This window comes from Carcharhinus amblyrhynchos, chromosome 5 (genome assembly GCF_965287045.1).
Source record: "Carcharhinus amblyrhynchos chromosome 5, sCarAmb.v2.hapA, whole genome shotgun sequence".
NCBI classification, from domain to species: Eukaryota; Metazoa; Chordata; class Chondrichthyes; order Carcharhiniformes; family Carcharhinidae; genus Carcharhinus; species Carcharhinus amblyrhynchos.
In genome coordinates, this window is record NC_137328.1 from 84,539,452 (window position 1) to 84,558,830 (window position 19,379).

At 43.3% G+C, this 19,379-nt stretch overlaps 1 protein-coding gene across 6 annotated transcripts in view; it reads left to right on the top strand.

Annotated features, from left to right (window-relative positions):
- The window catches only part of kiaa0825 (KIAA0825 ortholog), a 424,011-nt gene that overhangs the window by 232,308 nt on the left and 172,324 nt on the right, over positions 1–19,379 (top strand). The window contains exon 20 of one of the 6 annotated variants that reach the window (XR_013886683.1): positions 10,756–10,866. The exons of 4 other annotated variants lie outside the window; for them this stretch is intronic. Coding sequence is in view for 1 of the 2 variants with exons in the window: in XM_080189115.1 (XP_080045241.1) it covers positions 10,507–10,567 (61 nt within the window). In the remaining variant the exon portion in view is untranslated. Of the gene's footprint in view, positions 1–10,506; positions 10,586–10,755; positions 10,867–19,379 lie in introns of those variants that run through there. One more of the 6 variants, XM_080189115.1, reaches the window with a different exon arrangement.

Sequence of the window (19,379 nt, forward strand, 5' to 3'; positions counted from 1 at the left end):
AATCTCACTGGTTCTAACAGTGCATCTGGGGCCAAATATTGTATACTATAATGCCATATTGGGGTGCATGCATACTATGCTTCCAGCCCAAGAAGGAAGGACAAATAACTGGATTTAGTTCTGGGAAATTGGAGCATGTTTCAGGAGGGGAGCATTTGGGGAACATAAGAACATAAGAATATAAGAAATAGGAGCAAGAGTAGGCCATCTGGCCCTTCGAGCCTGCCCCGCCATTCAATAAGATCATGGCTGATCTGTCGTGGCTCAGTTCCACATTCCCGCCCTCTCCCCATAACCCCTAATCCCCTCTCTTATCAAAAACCCATCAACCCGCTTCTTAAAAATATTTAGTGAGGTAGCCTCCACCACTTCAACGGGCAGAGAATTCCAGAGATTCACCACCCTTTGAGTGAAGAAGTTCTTCCTCAACTCCATTCTAAACCGCCCCCCCTTTATCTTGAGGCTGTGCCCCCTAGTCCTACTGTCCTTTCTGAGCGGGAAGAGTCCACCTCTATCCTATCCATCCCATTCATCATCTTATACGTCTCAATGAGATCTCCCCTCATTCTTCTAAACTCTAATGGGTACAAGCCTAGTTTATTCAGCCTCACCTCATAGCTCAACCCCCTCAACTCCGGCATCAGCCTAGTAAACCTCCTCTGCACTCCCTCCAAGGCCAAAATATCCTTGCGTAAGTACGGCGCCCAAAACTGCACACAGTACTCCAGCTGCGGTCTCACCAATGCCCTATATAGCCTCAGCAAGACCTCCCTACTTTTATATTCAATCCCCCTCGCTATGAAGGCCAGCATCCCATTCGCCTTCCTGACCACCTGCTGCACCTGCAAGCTGGGTTTTTGCGACTCATGCACAAGGACCCCGAGGTCCCTCTGCACTGTCGCCTGCTGCAGTTTTTCTCCACGTAAGTAATAATCCTTCCCACCATTATTCCTCCCAAAATGGACCACCTCGCACTTGCCAACATTAAATTCCATTTGCCAGTTCCTGGCCCATTCGCCCAGCCTATCTAGATCCTTCTGCAGACTCTCCACACCCTCCGCACAATTTGCCTTTCCACCAATCTTGGTGTCATCAGCAAATTTTGACACCATACACTCGGTTCCCTCCTCCAGATCATCTATATAAATGGTAAATAGCTGAGGCCCCAGCACCGACCCCTGAGGCACTCCACTAGTCACCATCCGCCAATCCGAATAGCACCCATTGACCCCCACTCTCTGCCTCCTATTTGACAACCAATCCTCTATCCACGCTAACACCCTACCCCAAACTCCATGTCCCCTGACCTTCTGCAATAACCTCTTGTGAACTTATTAGGTTTAGAATAGTTATGGAAACATTCAAGGAACAATCAAACAAAAAATATTTAACGAAAGGAGGACTAACTTTAGTGATTTAAAAAGAGATTTGGTCCAGGTACAATGGATTGCGAAAAGTGCCCAGTGTACCTCAGATTACCCTAGAAGGATTAGCTATCTCAATATGTGAGCAACAGGTGAAGCTAGATATTTCATGCTGCTACAATGCAGTAGTATCATAAGTGTTGTTCACCACTAAAAGGGTGCTGCTGTCAAGCCAAAAAGACGTTCTGCTGATGAGTAAGGTGGTATATGATTTTCAGTGCTTATGTGATGCTAGGTATGCAGTTGTATGCCTCAAAGACTAGCGGATAGTATCAAACAGCATGTCACTTCGGCTGTTTGCAGTAGTTAAAGTGCTTGTAAAAATTAAAACATGAGATGGGATTTTCCAGCCACGCTCACCCCAAGACTAGAAAGGTGGGATGGGAAAATTCCATCCATAGTGTCCAACATTAGGTATGGTTTCACAATTGGACAACATTTGCTAAATAACTTTGAGTGTGTTAAGAATTACGCTGACAATCAATTTAAGATTATCAGTGGGGTCTACAACATGCTGCACTTATGTCTGCTTGAAGCTACATATATTAATACAAATGGATCTGTTCTTTGCAGGTAGAAAGAGCATGCATACACATTTTCTGCGAGTCTTCAATCCTGCTGCACTAATTTTTACAGTGCAGAGGGCTGGGAGATTCTCGCGCCGGCTGATGCACAGGGTTCACACAAGCGTTCCCGACCTGCTTACACCTCCCAGTGCTAGATTTCTGGTGGCTTCTGTTCCATGCCAGAAATCAGTGTAGAGGCACAAAGCCCATGGTCATTGTACGTGGTCATTGTAATAGAATTTAAATATGAAGTCTCCAGGCCCGCTAGCATCTCCCACCCCAGCAGGGATTATAGAAGCTCCCCACTTTCTGGGAGCTAGTGGCCTGAACGAGCCAGAGTGAAGAGGGAGCAATCAGGGTCCTCCAGAGGGTCAGGCAACAGGGGAAGCCCCCTGGGCATTGGCACTCTGGCAGTGCCAGCGTGTGCCATCACATATCCCAAAGGGTAAAGTGCTGATATCCGGGGACACCATGGCACTGCCCATCAGGCATAGGGCAGTGACAAGGGGATGGAGACTGATGGGGGCAGCGTCTAGGGTGGGATCAGTAGGGGTGGGGGTCCTGCTGCCACTCTGCATATGGAGCAGTGGGGGAAGCAGGGCGGCCACCGATCAGGGCGGGGGGGTGGGGGGGTTAGCCAGGGGGGTGGTGAGCCTGCTGGGGGATCAGCACAGTGGGGAAGGGGTCGAGACTGCGGGGGGAGGGCGGGGAGGTGATGACTATCACGGGTTGGAGATTGCGGCAGGGCGGGGGAAGGGGGTTAAGGGTTCAGGAGGGCCAAGCCTAGGAATGGTCACTGGGCCAGCAATTGAGCCTAGGGGTTTGGTGGAGGGCTGGCATTGCAGGAATCATGGGGCTGGCCAGGAATCAGGAGGCTATCAATGCGGGGCCACTGCACATGCGTCAATTTCTGAACTGACAGATTGGTGCATGCCCTGTAGCCTGCTCAGCATGCTGATTTCAGCCTCTCCAGTGGGGGTAGGTCCTGCTCTCTGAAATTTAATGATATTCACACTGGTGGCCTTTGCAGTGTGCAGAGTATGGGAGATTCTTCTTGGAATTCCCACTGGAAAGATCAGTTTTCACACGAATTCGACACTTAAGAATTTTTTTGGGAGAATTCTACCCATTGTTTCTATTTCAACTAAAGAAAACCCTCAGGGCAGAATTTTCCCATCCTGCCCACCATGGGAATCATAGCAAGCAGGGAGTGGACTATGCAAAGGTCTGTTGAACTCGAGTGTGATTTTCCAGTCTTGGGGTAAGCGTGACCAGAATATCCCACTCCCAGTCGTCAGTTAACTAGTGCATTCTCCATGATAATCAAAGTCTGCTTGTCAACCAGTCAGCATTCTCTTCTCATGAAGAATAAATTGTTGTTCTCCTTACATTTGGTATTCTTGAAATTTGCCCTGATGAGTGCAAATGAAAAGCTTTGACAACTTATGTCTTTTTTCAACAATATATTAAATAGGGATGTACATTAATGGCTTGGACATGAAGTCCAGAAATGTAGTAAACAATGAAGCCTATTATGTATTAACAGACTTCAGGATAAAAATAGATGGAGGGGTGAAATGGACAAACACTTAGCAGGAGCAATTTAATTCAAAGTGTAAAGTGATACATTTTAATTGGAAAACTGAGGAGAGCCAACTTTACAACATGATGCGATTTTAAAGGGAGAACAAGGACAGAGAGAATGGGATATGTTCCAAATCCTTTTTGAAGGCAGCAAAGCAAGTTGAAATGGCATACATGGATAGATCATATATTAAAATTAAAATACAGAAGTTTTTTTCTAATTGGATGGTTTGAGGGGCGGCATGATTGGACACCTTGTAACTGGATTTCTATGGTTCCACTGGTAATTTCAGAGCTGACAGCTGGAGGAGATTTTCATCCTGTACGTTAGAATTGAATGCAAGGTAATATGACTATACATTTCTAAGTATTTTTTAAGACTCAAACAGTTGCATGTAAAGAGATTTGTAATTTGCAGTTTTATATGAATTACTTTAATGCATTGTTAGACAAATTCATTTTGTACTGATCATTAAAATAACTGATTACATTCAGTTTTACAAATGGCGTGGTTATTTTTCTCTGATATATGTTCTCATGTAACCATTATTGTTCCCATGAGGTTAAGTATGTTGGGCTATTTTTAAACTGCTACATTCACATTGACAAGAAGTAGCATAATTTGTTCTGATCTGAGCCAAACTGAAACCATAAGGTTTGTGACTATTTTCAGTGTATAGTATTTGGCAATAGACATAGTTTAATGTGAAGCTGTGCTTCAAAATTATTCAGGAGGAATTGGACTACCTTAGATCCAGCACATTTAAATTAAACGTTAATGTGATGAGGTTGGACAATGCAGTTTGTTCATTCAGAGCATTAAAAGTAGCTAACTGGACAGTCATAGAACACCTGCAGTGCAGAAAGAGGCCATTCAGCCTGTCGATTCTGCACCGATTCTGAAAGAGCATCCCCCCCAAGTGTCTCCTCTTCACCCTATCCCTGTAACCCTGTGCATTTACCATGGCTAATCCACCTAGCTTGCACATCTTGGGACAGTAAGAGGCAATTTAGCACAGCCAATCTACTTAACCTGCATATCTTTTGATGACAGTGAAGCTGTGCATGTTAAATTTCACATTAAGTTCATAACCAAAGGATATTTTGATCTTGCATTCTTAAAGACTCCACTGCAAATTGCAACTGGCAATGTTACTCTGGACTGCCACCTAATATTGCTCTATACAGTTACCTGCTGCAGATACCAGTTTAATATAGTGGAAGTTTTAGACCTAAGTGGAAGTATAATCTAATATTAAAGTGGCACAGTAAAGCATTAGCAATGATTGACAATAATAACCAAAAGAATTGGTATATAGAACATAGAACATTACAGCGCAGAACAGGCCCTTCGGCCCACGATGTTGCGCCGACCAGTTAAAAAAACAATGACCCACTAACCTAAACCAATCCCTTTTCGTCCATAAACCTATCCACGGATCTCTTAAACGCCCCCAAACTAGGCGCATTTACAACCGCAGCAGGCAGGGCATTCCAATCCCTCACCACCCTCTGGGTAAAGAACCTACCCCTGACATCCGTCCTATAACTACCCCCCCTTAATTTAAAGCCATGCCCCCTCGTGCTAGCTTTCTCCATCAGAGGAAAAAGGCTATCACTGTCCACCCTATCTAAACCTCTAATCATCTTATATGTTTCAATAAGATCCCCTCTTAGCCACCTTCTTTTCAGCGAAAACAACCCCAAATCCCTCAGTCTCTCTCATAGGACCTCCCCTCCATACCAGGCAACATCCTGGTAAACCTTCTCTGCACCCTCTCCAAAGCCTCCACATCCTTCCTGTAATGTGGGGACCAGAACTGCACACAGTACTCCAAGTGCGGCCGCACCAGAGTTGTGTACAGTTGCAACATGACGCTGCAACTCCTAAATTCAATCCCCCTACCAATAAACGCCAAGACACCGTATGCCTTCTTAACAACCCTATCTACTTGATTCCCAACTTTCAGGGATCTATGTACACATACACCTAGATCCCTCTGTTCATCCACACTATTCAAAGTCCTCCCGTTAGCCCTATACTCAACACATCTGTTATTCCTACCAAAGTGAATTACCTCACACTTCTCCGCATTAAACTCCATCCGCCACCTCTCGGCCCAGCTCTGCAACCTGTCTAAGTCTTCCTGCAAACTATGACACCCTTCCTCACAATCTACCACACCTCTGACTTTGGTGTCATCAGCAAATTTACTAATCCACCCAACTATACCCTCATCCAGATCATTAATAAAAATTACAAACAGCAGTGGCCCCAAAACAGATCCCCGAGGCACACCACTCGTAACCGAACTCCATGACGAATATTTACCATCAACCACCACCCTCTGTCTCCTATCTGCTAGCCAATTCCTGATCCAATTTCCTAGATTACCCTCAATCCCATACATCTGCATTTTCTGCAGAAGCCTACCATGGTGAACCTTATCAAACGCCTTACTAAAATCCATATATACCACGTCAACTGCCTTACCCCCATCCACCTCTTTGGTCACTTTTTCAAAAAACTCAATAAGGTTAGTAAGGCACGACTTACCCGCTACAAAACCATGCTGACTATCTCCAATCAATTCATTACTCTCCAAATAACTATAAATCCTATCCCTAATAATTTTTTCTAAAACCTTGCCCACAACAGAAGTGAGACTCACCGGTCTATAATTCCCGGGGAAGTCTCTGTTCCCCTTCTTAAACAATGGGACAACATTCGCTAACCTCCAATCTTCCGGTACTATACCAGAGGCCAACGACGACCTGAAGATCAGAGCCAGAGGCTCTGCAATCACTTCTCTTGCCTCCCAGAGAATCCTAGGGTAAATCCCATCCGGACCAGGGGACTTATTTATCTTCAATCCCTCAAGAATATCCAGCACATCCTCCTTATCAACTGTAATACTGTCTATTCTACTCCCCTGCAACCCAGTGTCCTCCTCAGCTATATTCTTGTCCCCCTGCGTGAACACCGAAGAGAAATATTGGTTCAATGCCTCTCCAATCTCTTCCGGTCCCACACATAACTTCCCTCTGCTGTCTATAACTGGCCCTAATCTTGCCCTAACCAACCTTCTGTTCTTGACATACCTATAGAACGCCTTAGGATTCTCCTTAATCCTATCAGCCAAAGTCTTCTCATGTCCTCTTTTAGCCCTTCTTAACTCTCTCTTCAATATGCAGTATCAAAATTTGCTACACCAAGAAATTTTAGTAGCAGTTCAGTTGACTTTTAATTATTGATATGGAATGAATTGAAGTTTTACTGTTCAATTTGCTTAAGCTTCAATTTGAAATGAAATAGTTTTTAATGCATTTTGAAATGTGATAGATATGTGCTCTTCTTTCAAAATTAATTTATTTCTATGGCAACATTAAAATTTATTGCAACTTTTTGGATGCTGAAGTTTGAAATAAAATTTAAAACTATTAAGATCACCCATTTTGAGGAAATGTTGATATATTACTTTAAATGTGAAGATATTGCTGGTTATAAATTATAGCCATATGTTGAAATTTGCCCAAAAAATATTTCAATTGTTTCCACTTTAAGTATCATCTGCACATTTTTTTGAAGATATAAAATTTTCAGAGTATTGAAATTATTTCTTACTTCAGGATTTTCATTTTTCGCACTAATGTTTATCCTTGCAAATTTGTCTTTTTAAATAGCTAATAAGTAATTCATTTTGAAAATTGCTCCAATTTGCTGAAGAACATGGTAAAGGTTATCAATTTAACTTTTCTAAAATATCCTGTATTGTTTTAAGAAAGGTCCTTTATCTCAGCACAACATTTGAAATAGTCAGAAAGTTGACATTATGTGGAGTGTCATTGAGGAAGGTCTTATGCTTCTTTAAATTGACAGGTTGGGACAAAACTGCATTCGTGTAACTTGAATAAATCTTTTATCTAGTTTAACATGCGTTTTGGCTTGTCTAGACAGTGACATATTGAGGTTTTCATTAGCTTTAAACAGGTGTGGCTTTCTTTACGGAAGATACCTTCCTGGCGTTGCGCTGAAGGCAAATAAATCACTGAAGCCCAAAAAGGCCGCAGCCCTCCTTCAGATGGTGGTGATGAGTTGAAAGACTCATTAATCAAAGCCAAAGTCACAGGTGTGATGGCTTTCCCAGAAACTGCCAACAGACTGTGAAAGTCACAACTAACACACTGAACTGTCAATGAGTCAGGCCATAAACCACTATAACCGATATCTCATACACTTAGAAATAAAAAGATTCATTTCAATAATGTGGGCTTTTTAAAAATTCTGTTAGGTATTTCAATTGTCACACATTAAGAGAAAGCATCGCCCTTTATTTGAACTGATTAAAAGAGGCGACAAATATTTTTTAAGACTGAAGTTTCATTTCAGTTGATTAAATGGTTGGTTTAACAGCCAACTACAGCAACATATCCATGACATCTCACTAAATGGTAAAAGGCCAGCTGTTTATTTAATACTGCTTAGAGAAGTTGTAATGTGTTTCATTCATTAGTCCCATTTGTCACATTGACAGTTTAGCATGGTTTATTTTCAAGGTTATGTAGGAACATTCTGTTGGAAAAGGAGTGGCAACATGACTTGATGTGTGAAAACTTTGTGGTTAACATAACAGTGATGGGCAAAATTTTCATCCGCAGGTCCTGATTGTGCCATTGGTATGAAATATGGGTTGGGAAACCGTAAGTGCCTGTAGTTTGGTTTGCTTATGGAGGAGGAGGTCAACTAAGTGCCTGAGTTCAATGAAGAATGGAACGTGGGTTTCTGAGGTTGATGAGATTCCGACCTGGAAGATCAGCAGCCCCAAAGTTACAAGGAGCACCACCGATGTAGGTTGGAGAATTAAAAAGCGCCTCAAAATGAAGGCACACTCTAAAGAATTTCCAAAAAGTAAAAGATGGTCACAGCTGCCGCCAGAAGTCTGCCTTCATTCATCAGCCAGTTTTCAGTCTCAATGGGGGTTCACACGGTTCTGGAATGCTTTGGTCAACGCCCTCAATGAACAATTTTATTGAGCTAACCGATCAATGCTGTTGGAAATCAGGTAGCTATCACTCACCAAACTCTTGCAGCTTCCCTCAAATTCACCTGGACATAGCACTATGACCATAGATGAGCACACTTGCCAGGACATTCCTGGCACACCTGATTCTCTCTACATCTCCAAACTCCTGCCCAGAATATCCATATTAAAAAAATAGTGAAAAATGAAGATGGTAGGCATAAAAAACTGGAACACTAATGGACTTTTAGATCCAGTTCTTTAGATGTACAGTGTATCTTCCAAAAAATTGTATTCCCTTTTGGATTAATTCTAACAAAGAATAAGAATATGTCCGTAGAGCCTCTTTGATCCCACACAGAACCAGAATATGGGACTACATTTGACACAGAGGAAGTGGTACCTTTCTCTGGAAGTTGACTTGCTTAGTCTATTAGAGAAGCACTGCATGGCTTTTTTTCTATTATTGTGCAGTTAGGTATCACTGAGGGACAGTATGTGGGAAGTTGTTTGCACCTTATTGATGTACAGAAGAGTTACGGAACTGAGATAATCCTTTCTCATTGCAACTGGCACCTGTAGGGACCTGTTGCTAGTTGCAACTCTGAAAATAATTCTGGGGCAGCTGTTCTCATCTTTCATGTTTCACTGGCGTCTAATTCTGATGGGGATAGGTAGACGCCTGACATGTGCTGCAGACCTGAATGATAGCAGCATCATGCAGGTGTGATTTCTGATTGGTGTGGTTCTCTTAATTTTTATCGTTATGATCTTCCTTCCTCTGTCCTGCTTGTGTGATTTGTTGGATCTGTAAGAAGGGTGACTAAAAGAATGGGAGTTGCTGAATACATGAAAGATAGATAAGTGGGTAGAAGAGTGTGAAGCTGTGATGTTTTACAGCGATGTTAGGAGTGACATTTCAGGTGATCATTTAGTAGTCTAATCTGTCAAGGTAATATTGCCATCAGTACCTCCCCCATCCAAGCTTCGTAACCTCCCATAAGTTTCAAGGTGGGTGAGAAATTTAAAGCTAGGAAACCTCTTCCTAGCTGTAGATATTGTGTGCCAATTTCTTCTGCAGAGAAAATATACTGGCAATTAATAATCACAAAATCACAGAATTATTATTGCATAGAGGGCGACCTGTCCATCATGTCTGCACCAACTCTTCATATGAGCAGTAAGGAGTATTTGGAAGCAGCATGAGAGGGGTGAAGTAATAGATATGGGATGGAATTTTCCCAAAAAATGAAGTGTCATTTTGGGCAAGAAAACTGATTTGATTCTCAGATCAGATCACAATTTTCCCGCAGCTGGTGCAGTGAAAGAACCTCACATGCATCATGTCAATTTGGAGTCTCCAGGCATGTGACTTGCCCAAACTGGCTTGCAGCTATGCACTATTAGCAAGAGAGAGCTTCATTTAAACACTCCCTCTGCACACACAGCTAGTCACACCAGGAGGATGGCAGCATGGTGAGCAGCTCCATGTTTCATAGAGGCAGACCTGAGAAGGCTTCTGGACACAGTGGAGGAGAATTAGGTCACCATGAACTCCCAAATGGGTAAAAGACCCAGAAGCATGGAAGCCAATGCAGCTGGGTTGCAGTGACACTGAGGACTTGTTGTCCAACATCAAAAGAAAACGAATGATCTAATTCAAGCTGCAAGGGTGAGTGTCCGTCTGTCACATCCTAACTTCAGTCTTGTCTGTTGCACCTAGGATGTCCACATCAATCCACTCCCTGACCTTTCAACCTTCCAGCATCTAGCACTGCAGCATATTCCCTCTGGCACTCCCCTGGCCACAACCCCTTCCTGTCTAGGCACAGTACCAACATGCGCCACCTGCTACCTCCCACCGCACCTGCCAGTCATCAGGCTTTCAATCATCTCTTTTTGTCCCTGCAGGAGAAGAAAGCTCATAATAAAAAGGAGAGCAAGAAGATGGGTAGAAGCATTTCTGAGTTAGTCCCCTAATCTCCTATGAAGAGAGAGCAATGGGAATCTCAGTTGAGCCACACTGAGCTGTGAGGTCAGCCTGCACCACAGAAGTGAGGACCCACAGAACCTTCATCCATATGACCTTTCTCAAATATGTTCCAATCTGCTCAGACATTTGTCCCTCTCTTACACTGAACCGTATTTCTTGTCTTGCAGGATTAACACCTGATGAGGCTGGGCCATCTGAGTCAGCACCTCGGTGGAAAGTTCTGACGAAAGAACTGAGGCATCATCTGCACCATTGGCAGCGCAGAGACACATACCTTGGTAGGTGGGATTAGCTGACAGGCTTCAGGGTCACGATCTGGGGAGCAGGACACAGTCGTTGATGCAGGTGGAGGCAGAAATGTCCAAGGGATTAGGCAGGTGGAGGTCTGCTGGATCCCAGAAAATAGCTGACCCCCAGCCAGATGCTGAGTCTCTGGAAGAGGTTCTCTCAAAGCTCCTGGAATGCAAAGGCAGAGCAGGGAACTGCAGGAGAAGGTGTCAGCAACATTCCAGCAACTGTAAGGCTGCTTGGAGGAGTCCCAAAACCTCCAGGCGCAGGATATAGTGCTGGCATGTGTGGCACCCAGGCCGACACTAGTGGAAAGCATGGGGAGGCATTTGGAGTCATGCATGGCAAAGTCCAAGGCATTGTTCAGAATCTGAGGACCATGGCTGAGGGCCACAGGAGCATGGCTCATTCACAATGGACCATGGCTGAGGGTTGCGAGATGTTGCCTCAGTCACTGAGGACAATTCCAGAGGGGTCCAGATACAGATATCCATTGCTGAGGACTCTCACCCCATGGTGCAGAGAATATGGGACTGGTAGTGCCAAGTGATGCAGAGGCTTCTAGTGCTCACTCCACCTGCCCCTCTCTATTATGGAGTGATCCAGGGGTTGACAAGCACCCCAAAAGAGGAGGAAGTGCTGAAGCCCATACAAGTGCTGCCCACTCAGAAGACTCAGTCAGTCTCTAACCCTTCTGAATCCCCTGCTTTCTGACTCCAGTGCATTGCAAGAGCAGCGAGTAGAACAGGACTGCAGAGCTACATCAGTGACACCTGAAAATCGGCTTGGGCCTTCCAGACCCTAGTCTCCAGAGGATGTCCGTTGAGGGCATCATTGGCTACAGGACACAGAAGACAGCAGGCCATCTCCATTTCTGATGTGCATCCTGGGAAGACACCCACGCAGATGGCACAAGTGAAGACATCATATTGAGGAATCAGATAATTGTCACTATAAATATTCACTATGAAAGAATATTGCATCTCAAAATTGCATCTCTTTCATCTTTAACCCATTTCGCACTGGGAGTTTATCCCACCACCTGCACTCAGAATGTCCCACAGGCCCTCCAATCAATCCCGACAGTGAGAGCCATGGAGATGCACAGTGATAGACCTCCTGGAATGACAGCTTCTTCACATTGAACCATAGGCCTTGCCACACTCTACACCCGCCCCCCCCCCCCCCCCCCCCCCCCAATTCCCAGGGTGTTGTGCCAAACGATGGTGCCCCCAACCTTCACTCAGACATGAGGCTGGAAGTCTGTGTGCTTTCAGAAGATAGACAGGAATCAGACTTAGGCAGCTCCAAGCCAACATCACAGTGAGTCATCATTGCCCGTGTGCCTTGACAAGTCACTTGCCAACACAACCAACAAGGTCCGTCACTCTGACGTGTTGTCAATCAGACCTTTGGAGGGGAAAGGGAGACATTGTTCCGGGGGTGTGGACAAGGTTCTGGAAGGGTGAACAGGGTTCTGCAAAAGTAGACAGATATTCTGGAAGGGTGGACCTGAGTCTTGGAAGGAGACGGTGCTGAAGGTTTTGGCAGGGCTGTGGGAGTTGGAGAGCGGTTGAAGCTGCCGGACACCAAGCTCTCCTATTTAGAGAATCTTGCAGCAATGATGGCCTGTGGATGCAACTTAGTTTACTCCAGCATCCAGCATCCAGCCTTCACTCTTGACCTTGCCTGTGAGTTTAAAATGACTTTGCTGGTATTTCCAGCTTGTTGAATCAGAGGCTGGCCTGTCAGTGCATTGGCTACTGGTAAGCGACCAGTGTGGCTATCAGTAACCAACAAAATGAAAAAAGCACCTTCGATTGGTCAAGCTGTAAGAGCAACATTTTTAAAAATTTTAAATGGCTGGAACAGCCACCGAATCCTGGGTGAGTCCAGGGTTCTGTGAAACCCAGTTTGGGAAACCCTGCTATAGAGAATGCAAGTAACATCCCAGGAACAGCTATAAACCAAGAATTGGAAAGGAAGGAGGAACTCAAGAAAATTACAATCACCAGAGAAGTGGTACTGAGTAAATTGTTGGAACTGCAGCTGATAAGAGCCCAGGTCCTGATGGATCTTAAAAAAAGTGACTGGTGAGACAGATGTTCTGTTGGTTTTAATTTTCCAAAACTCCCTAGATTCAGAGAAGGTCCTGTTAGATTGAGAGATAGCAAATGTAACCCCATTACTCCAAAACGGGAGGAGACAGAAAGCAGGAAAGTACAGGCCAGATAGCCTAATATCTGTCATAGCAAAAGTGTTTGAAGCTGTTCCTTAAAAAGTTATAACAGAGCATTTGAAAAACGTACAAAGTAATCAGGCAGGGTTAATATGGTTTTGTGAAAGGGAAATCAACCAACTTATTGGACTTATTTGATAAAGTAACATATGCTGTGGATAAAGGGGAACCAATGAAAGTATTGTACTTAGAATTCCAGGAGGCATTTGATAGAGTGCCACATCAAAATTTATTGCGGAAAATAAAAGCTAGTGTTATGGCGGTAACATATTGGTATGGTTAGAAGATTGACTAGCTAACAGGAAGCAAAGTGCAAAGGTCTTTTTCAGGTTGGCAGAATGTAATGAGCAGTGACCACAGGAATCAGTGCCAGGACCTCAACTGTTTGCAATTGATATAAATGACATGGTTGAAGGGATTGAAGAGATGACTGACAAATTTGCTGATGACATAAAGATCGGTAACCAAGTGGCAAGGAGTGAGTTAGGTTAAGTGAGTGGGCAAAAATCTGGCAAATGGGGTATTATGTGGGAAAATGTGAAATTGTGCAGTTTGGCAGGAAAAGAAAAGAAAGCATATTGGGCTCAATCTTACCAGCTTGCTGTGCCAGTCTATCAGCATGGCGAGCTGGGAAGATAGCATGAGAGGCCAAACATCTGATTCACATCTGGAGTGGGTCAGATTGTGGGCCTGTTTTACTGGGGAGAATGGCTTCGTATCTCGCCAATGAGATGTCATGCCAGCAAGAATCACTATTGCTTTGCCAGGTGCCATGGCCACACTGGGGCAATGGGAGGCCATTGAAACCCCCACATGGCCAGGAGCATGGCTGGGCAGTGGCCATCAGACACCCTGGCAGTGCTGTGTTGGGCACATTAAATGTGCCAGGGGCATTGCCAAGGATGTGGGGACTGTGGAGGTGGGACTGTGACGGGGGGTGCTTGCATGATGATAGGGGGAATATGCGGGAGGAACACGTGGGGGGTCTGCCGGGCACTCTTGGGTGGATCCAGATGCCCCATTGCCGGTGACCCATGTTGGTGTGGGTGGGTGATAATGATGGGGGGAGGGGGTCTGTTATCCATGGAAGTGGTGAGAGGACGTCTCCCGGTTCACCAGCAGGGTGCCCTGTGCAATGGTGCCTGAGCGCTCTGAAGCCAGCTTCACCGGCATACTTCAGCTCATCCCCCCGTACAGTACAAAGCTCCCAACTGTCAAAGTAATTGACAGCCAAAAGATTGCAGTGCTGATCTAACTGAAAAGACCGACATGGAGGATTCCCATTTTCATGCCGTTATAACATTTAGAAACTTTTTGAGAAAATTCAGCTCATTATCTAAATGGTGAGAGATTGCAATGCTCTGAGGTGCAGAAAAATCTGGGTGCCCTACTGCATGAATCACAGAACGCTAGTTTGCAGATACAGCAAGTAATTAGGAAAGCTAATAGAATATAATAATTTTTTTTACAAGGAGAGTTGAATACAAAAATATGGAGTTTATGATGCAGTTCTACAGGGCACTAGTGAGATCAAATCTGGACTATTTTGTACAGTATTGGCCATCTTATTTACAGAAAGACGTAAATGCTTTTGAAGCTGTTCAGAGCTGGTTCACCAGCCTGTAATGGATGTGTTTTTTTGTGAGGAAAGATTAGACCGATAAGGCTTGTATCCATTGGAGTTTAGAAGAGTAATAGGCAATTTGATTGAAACATATAAAGTTCTGAGGGATATTGACAGGATGGATGCAAAGATGGTTTCTCTGGGGCAGCACAGTGACACAGTGGTTAGCACTGCTGCCTCACAGCGCCAGGGACCCTGGTTCGATTCCCAGCTTGGGTCACTGTGCGGAGTCTGCATGTTGCCCCCTTTTCTGCGTGGGTTTCCTCTGGGTTCTCTTGTTTCCTTCCACAGTCCAAAAGGCATGCTGGTTAGGTGTCATTGACTGTGCTAAATTCTCCCTCAGTGTACCTGAATAGGCGCCAGAGTGTGGCGAGTAGGGGACTCTCACAGTAACTTCATTGCAGTGTTAATGTAAGCCTTCTTGTGACACTAATAAGAAAATAAAAACTTGAAATAAGCTCTTGTGCAGAATCTAGAACTAGAGGTAATTTTAAATATAAGGGGTCATTTAAAATGGAGATGAGGCAATTTTTTTTCATAGGATCAAGAGTCTTTGGACCTCTGTGTCTGAAAAGAATGTGGAGGTGGAGCCTTTAAATATTTTTAAGGCGGAGGTGGATAAATTTTTGGTAAGCAAGGGAGTAATATGAGGGTTAGCATGATGCAAATTTGAGGTTACTATCAGAATAGCTTTTTAAATGGAAGAGAAGGCTCAAGGGGTTGAAGGGCTCCTTGTTCCTATGTTTGTACTGAATGGCACAGGCTGAATAATATAATTAAAATATGACATTGAAGTGTCCAACTGGTTCAGCTGTTTTATCCTGATTTTGCACAAGTTCTTGTCCAAAAATAAACAAACAAATGAGCATACTCGGGAAGGTTCCATCTCTCTCTCTCCAGAGACTCATGACTGATGTAACACCTTATATCAAATATGCAACTGTGGTGTAAAAATACATCTACCAAACTCCAAATGCCTGGTCTCCCATTTTACAAACAATCCAAACTTGAAAAGCAAAGTTCAAGATCTCAAGGGACTAAGAAAGAAGCTTAAAAACATACAATCTTTGAAAAGCATTTGGCTCAGGTTTTAGCAAGTTGCAGTAATACTTTCTAAACACAATGCGAGTTGCTTTTGCATTCAGGAGTTTTGAAGAAAGGCCATGATGATGTCAGATGTTGCTACATTTTGTAACGTAGGACCCATTCTGGCTATATTATAAATTACAAAAGGTACAGTTTTTAAACTTTAATAAAAAATTAGTTTTTCAATAAGTCTGATGGTCCCAAGAAGCGATGGCCTAGTGGTGTTATTGCTAGATTATTAATTCAGAAACTCAGCTAACGTTCTGGGGACCTGGGTTCGATTCTTGCCGCAGCAGATGATGGAATTTGAATTCAATAAAAAAATGAGGCAGTATGGTCGCACATTGGTTAGCACTGCTCCCTCACAGTGCCAGGGACCGGGGTTCGATTCCCAGTTTGGATCATTGTCTGTGTAGAGTTTGCACGTTTTTCCTGTGTCTGCGTGGGTTTCCTCCGGGTGCTCTGGTTTCCTCCCACATTCTGAAAGACGTGCTGGTTAGGTGCATTGACCCAAACAGGTGCCAGACTGTGGCAAATAGGGGAATTTCATTCCAGTGTTAATGTAAGTCTTACTTCTGACTAATAAATAAACTTTACTTAAAGTAAAATAGCCATGTTCATTAAGATTGAAATGATGACAGGCAAAATAATGAAAAAGATCTATTTTGTAGGCTGTGAAAGTATTGTTTATCCAAGCTGATTATGCATAGGTTAGGCCCGGTGGGCCATTCAAATCACTGTAGACATTGGTGGGATCAAAATATCCCGCAGTAGGAGGGACCGAATAATCCTGCCCTTAGTTGCAGTGCTGGTTCTACTCCAGTACTTTGACAAAGTATTTTCCAAATTTAAAAGCATGCCTTTACCCTCAATGTGATTTCCAGAATCTGTGTATTACCTTTTGGAACATTCCTGAGATAGGGAGAGTTTGTTTCAAGCGATTGTGATGTTAAGAACTTTTGGTGAGCAAGCCACAAGATCTTGTTGGTATGCAAACAGATTATCCAGGATGATGGTTGAGTTTTAATTCAGCCTTTTTGTTATCAGCAGTTTGAAGAAATTCAAAGTTACATCCTTCACACAGAAGTTTTCACATGTTGAAACTGAAATCTTTGAAATTCTTCGAACATATTGCTGTTGCCAGAATTGCTGCTGACTTGACTTCTCCATCAACATGGATATTCTTAACTGATGCCATTACTGTGGTAATAACTAAGGCTGTTCTTAACTCTGACCATAATCTTTGTTGCCTTTTAGGTTGCCCGTGAAATAAGGGTCTGTCTTTAAATAGAAAAATCAAAACTATTTTTACTGTTGAATGAATTTATATTCGTTTTTTTTGGGTATTGACACCCGTTTTTATTAGACATAGCAAGAAAGGAGAGATTTCTAATTTATTGGCCTAGTTTTCTTTTTCCTTTGTGTTTCCAGAGTGTAACAATCCAGGGTTACAGCGTTTATGTTATACCAAAATCTTTTGATAAAAATAAGCTAATTCAAACCATTCTGGTAATGACAAAAGCCTGGAAAAAATAGTTCGCTGGCAACGCTTCAACCTATCAGTCAACTTATCAACCAACCTGCAAAGCTTTCTCAGGCAGTATAAATTATAGCTCCTGTTGAAATTTTGCATTCTTGCATCTGTCCTAATGATTGCAAGACGAAAAGCTTTGAAAACATGTCACTTTATTCTGCAATTACAACTATAGCAAGTAGCAGTGATTATATCACGATTATTAACAGTTTAGAACAGGTGTCAACGTGCACCTATTACATTTTGTGCACTGCTAGTTGGTGCCCACAAGAACATTTATTGCCATTGAAATGAGACCCTAAACAAATATGGCAAATCACTGTACAAATTCCACTATAAGAGGTATATACTAATAAAGGGAATGACTAACATTGTAATACAATCCCATTGTTTGGAAAATAACATAAAACCCCTCCACTGTTGTCTTTGTGGCTTATGACTGCAACTGAATTGCACAATGAGATTCTTACTCCTAGGTATCAATTATTCTGAAACATTTAAATTACTGATATGATCTAATTACTTTTTTTCATAATCAAGTTTAAATGTTGCCTTGTTGCTGTTGTATAAAACAGTTGTTCACTCGTGGCTCTGTAATTCTAATACTTTGGTTCCATGGCATCCGGCTTTTGATGCTGCATTTCTCATGCAGGCTGCCGCAGATGCCAATTTGGTGAGGACATCAGCACCCACACAGGTAGTCTGTTGGAAGTATGCAGAGTGGGCAGATTGCAGTATCAATTAGCACATTAAATTAATGCTAACATATTGAAATACAGCTGTTCACCTACTGTCATCTCTTAAACTCGCACAACATATTCAGAATTAGGAAGGACCTCCCACCTGTGCTATTTAAAGGAATCATAACTACTTTCTGATTATTAGCTGATTGATATTTACCATGCTGCATGGCATCAAGCTCAGCTTTCATGACAACAGTCTTAGCTTGAATGGCTCAAAGCCTTGTGCATCATTTCAGTCTGAGCTTCCACTGCAAGATCAGATATGCAGATGTTAGATGGCATCTGCTTGTGTTGAAATGTAAGAAGTCTCACAACAGATTTGTTTGGTATCACGAGCTTTCGGAGCACTGCTCCTTCATCAGCCAAATAATCCACTCACCTGATGAAGGAATAGTGCTCCGAAAGCTCGTGATACCAAATAAATCTGTTGGACTTTAACCTGGTGTTGTGAGACTTCTTACTATGCCCACCCCAGTCCAACACTAGCATCTCCACATCATGTGTTGTAATGGAAGTTGAGACACAGCCATCACATGTTGCATCATGGTTGGAAAGGATGGGCTACAACCTTTATGCAAAGCCTTGTGCCGAGTAGATGTAGACTCCTGGACATTGATGACAGGTTGCTTAGCAAGCTTGCCAATGTATTTCATTCTGCACATCCATTAACTTTCTTCTGTAGGTTGCCCCATCAAGTCCTCATCTGAGTCCTCAGCAGCAGAACTCTTGAGTGACCTTGCTTCTGAAGAGATTGCACCCATTCTGCCCTTATCCCCAGCCCTGGCTGCAGGCCACTCATACCAATTGTCATTTGCAGATCCCACATCTAAGCAAACCTCTAAAGTACACACTTTGTCAGAATCTGCGCTCGTGGTTGCAAATGCGAGAGCAAGTGACAGTGCTTCTTTATCTATTTTCCTATCTACCACCTCTTGCTATTGGCTGTCCAGGTTGTAGTCTCCTTTCAGAAAGGAGAGAGCCACCACAGTGGAGTTTTGGTGAAGACATAGGGGAAAGCAAGAGGTGTCTGCTTATTTAATCTTCAGCTTATAAATCAAAAGCAATTTTGAGATGAAGGAGAAATGAGATGTGAGAAAGAGGATTAAGTATGAGATTTTTATTATCTTCCATAGTTTCAGCACTGCTGCTGGCCATGGCCTTGATGTCAAGTGCTATTCGCTCCAGTCAAGTGCCATTCTGTCCTACAAGAAATGAGGTGCAATGTGTTTTGATAATGTGGCTAGCATGGTTAAATTACTTGTTATGTGATATGGAAT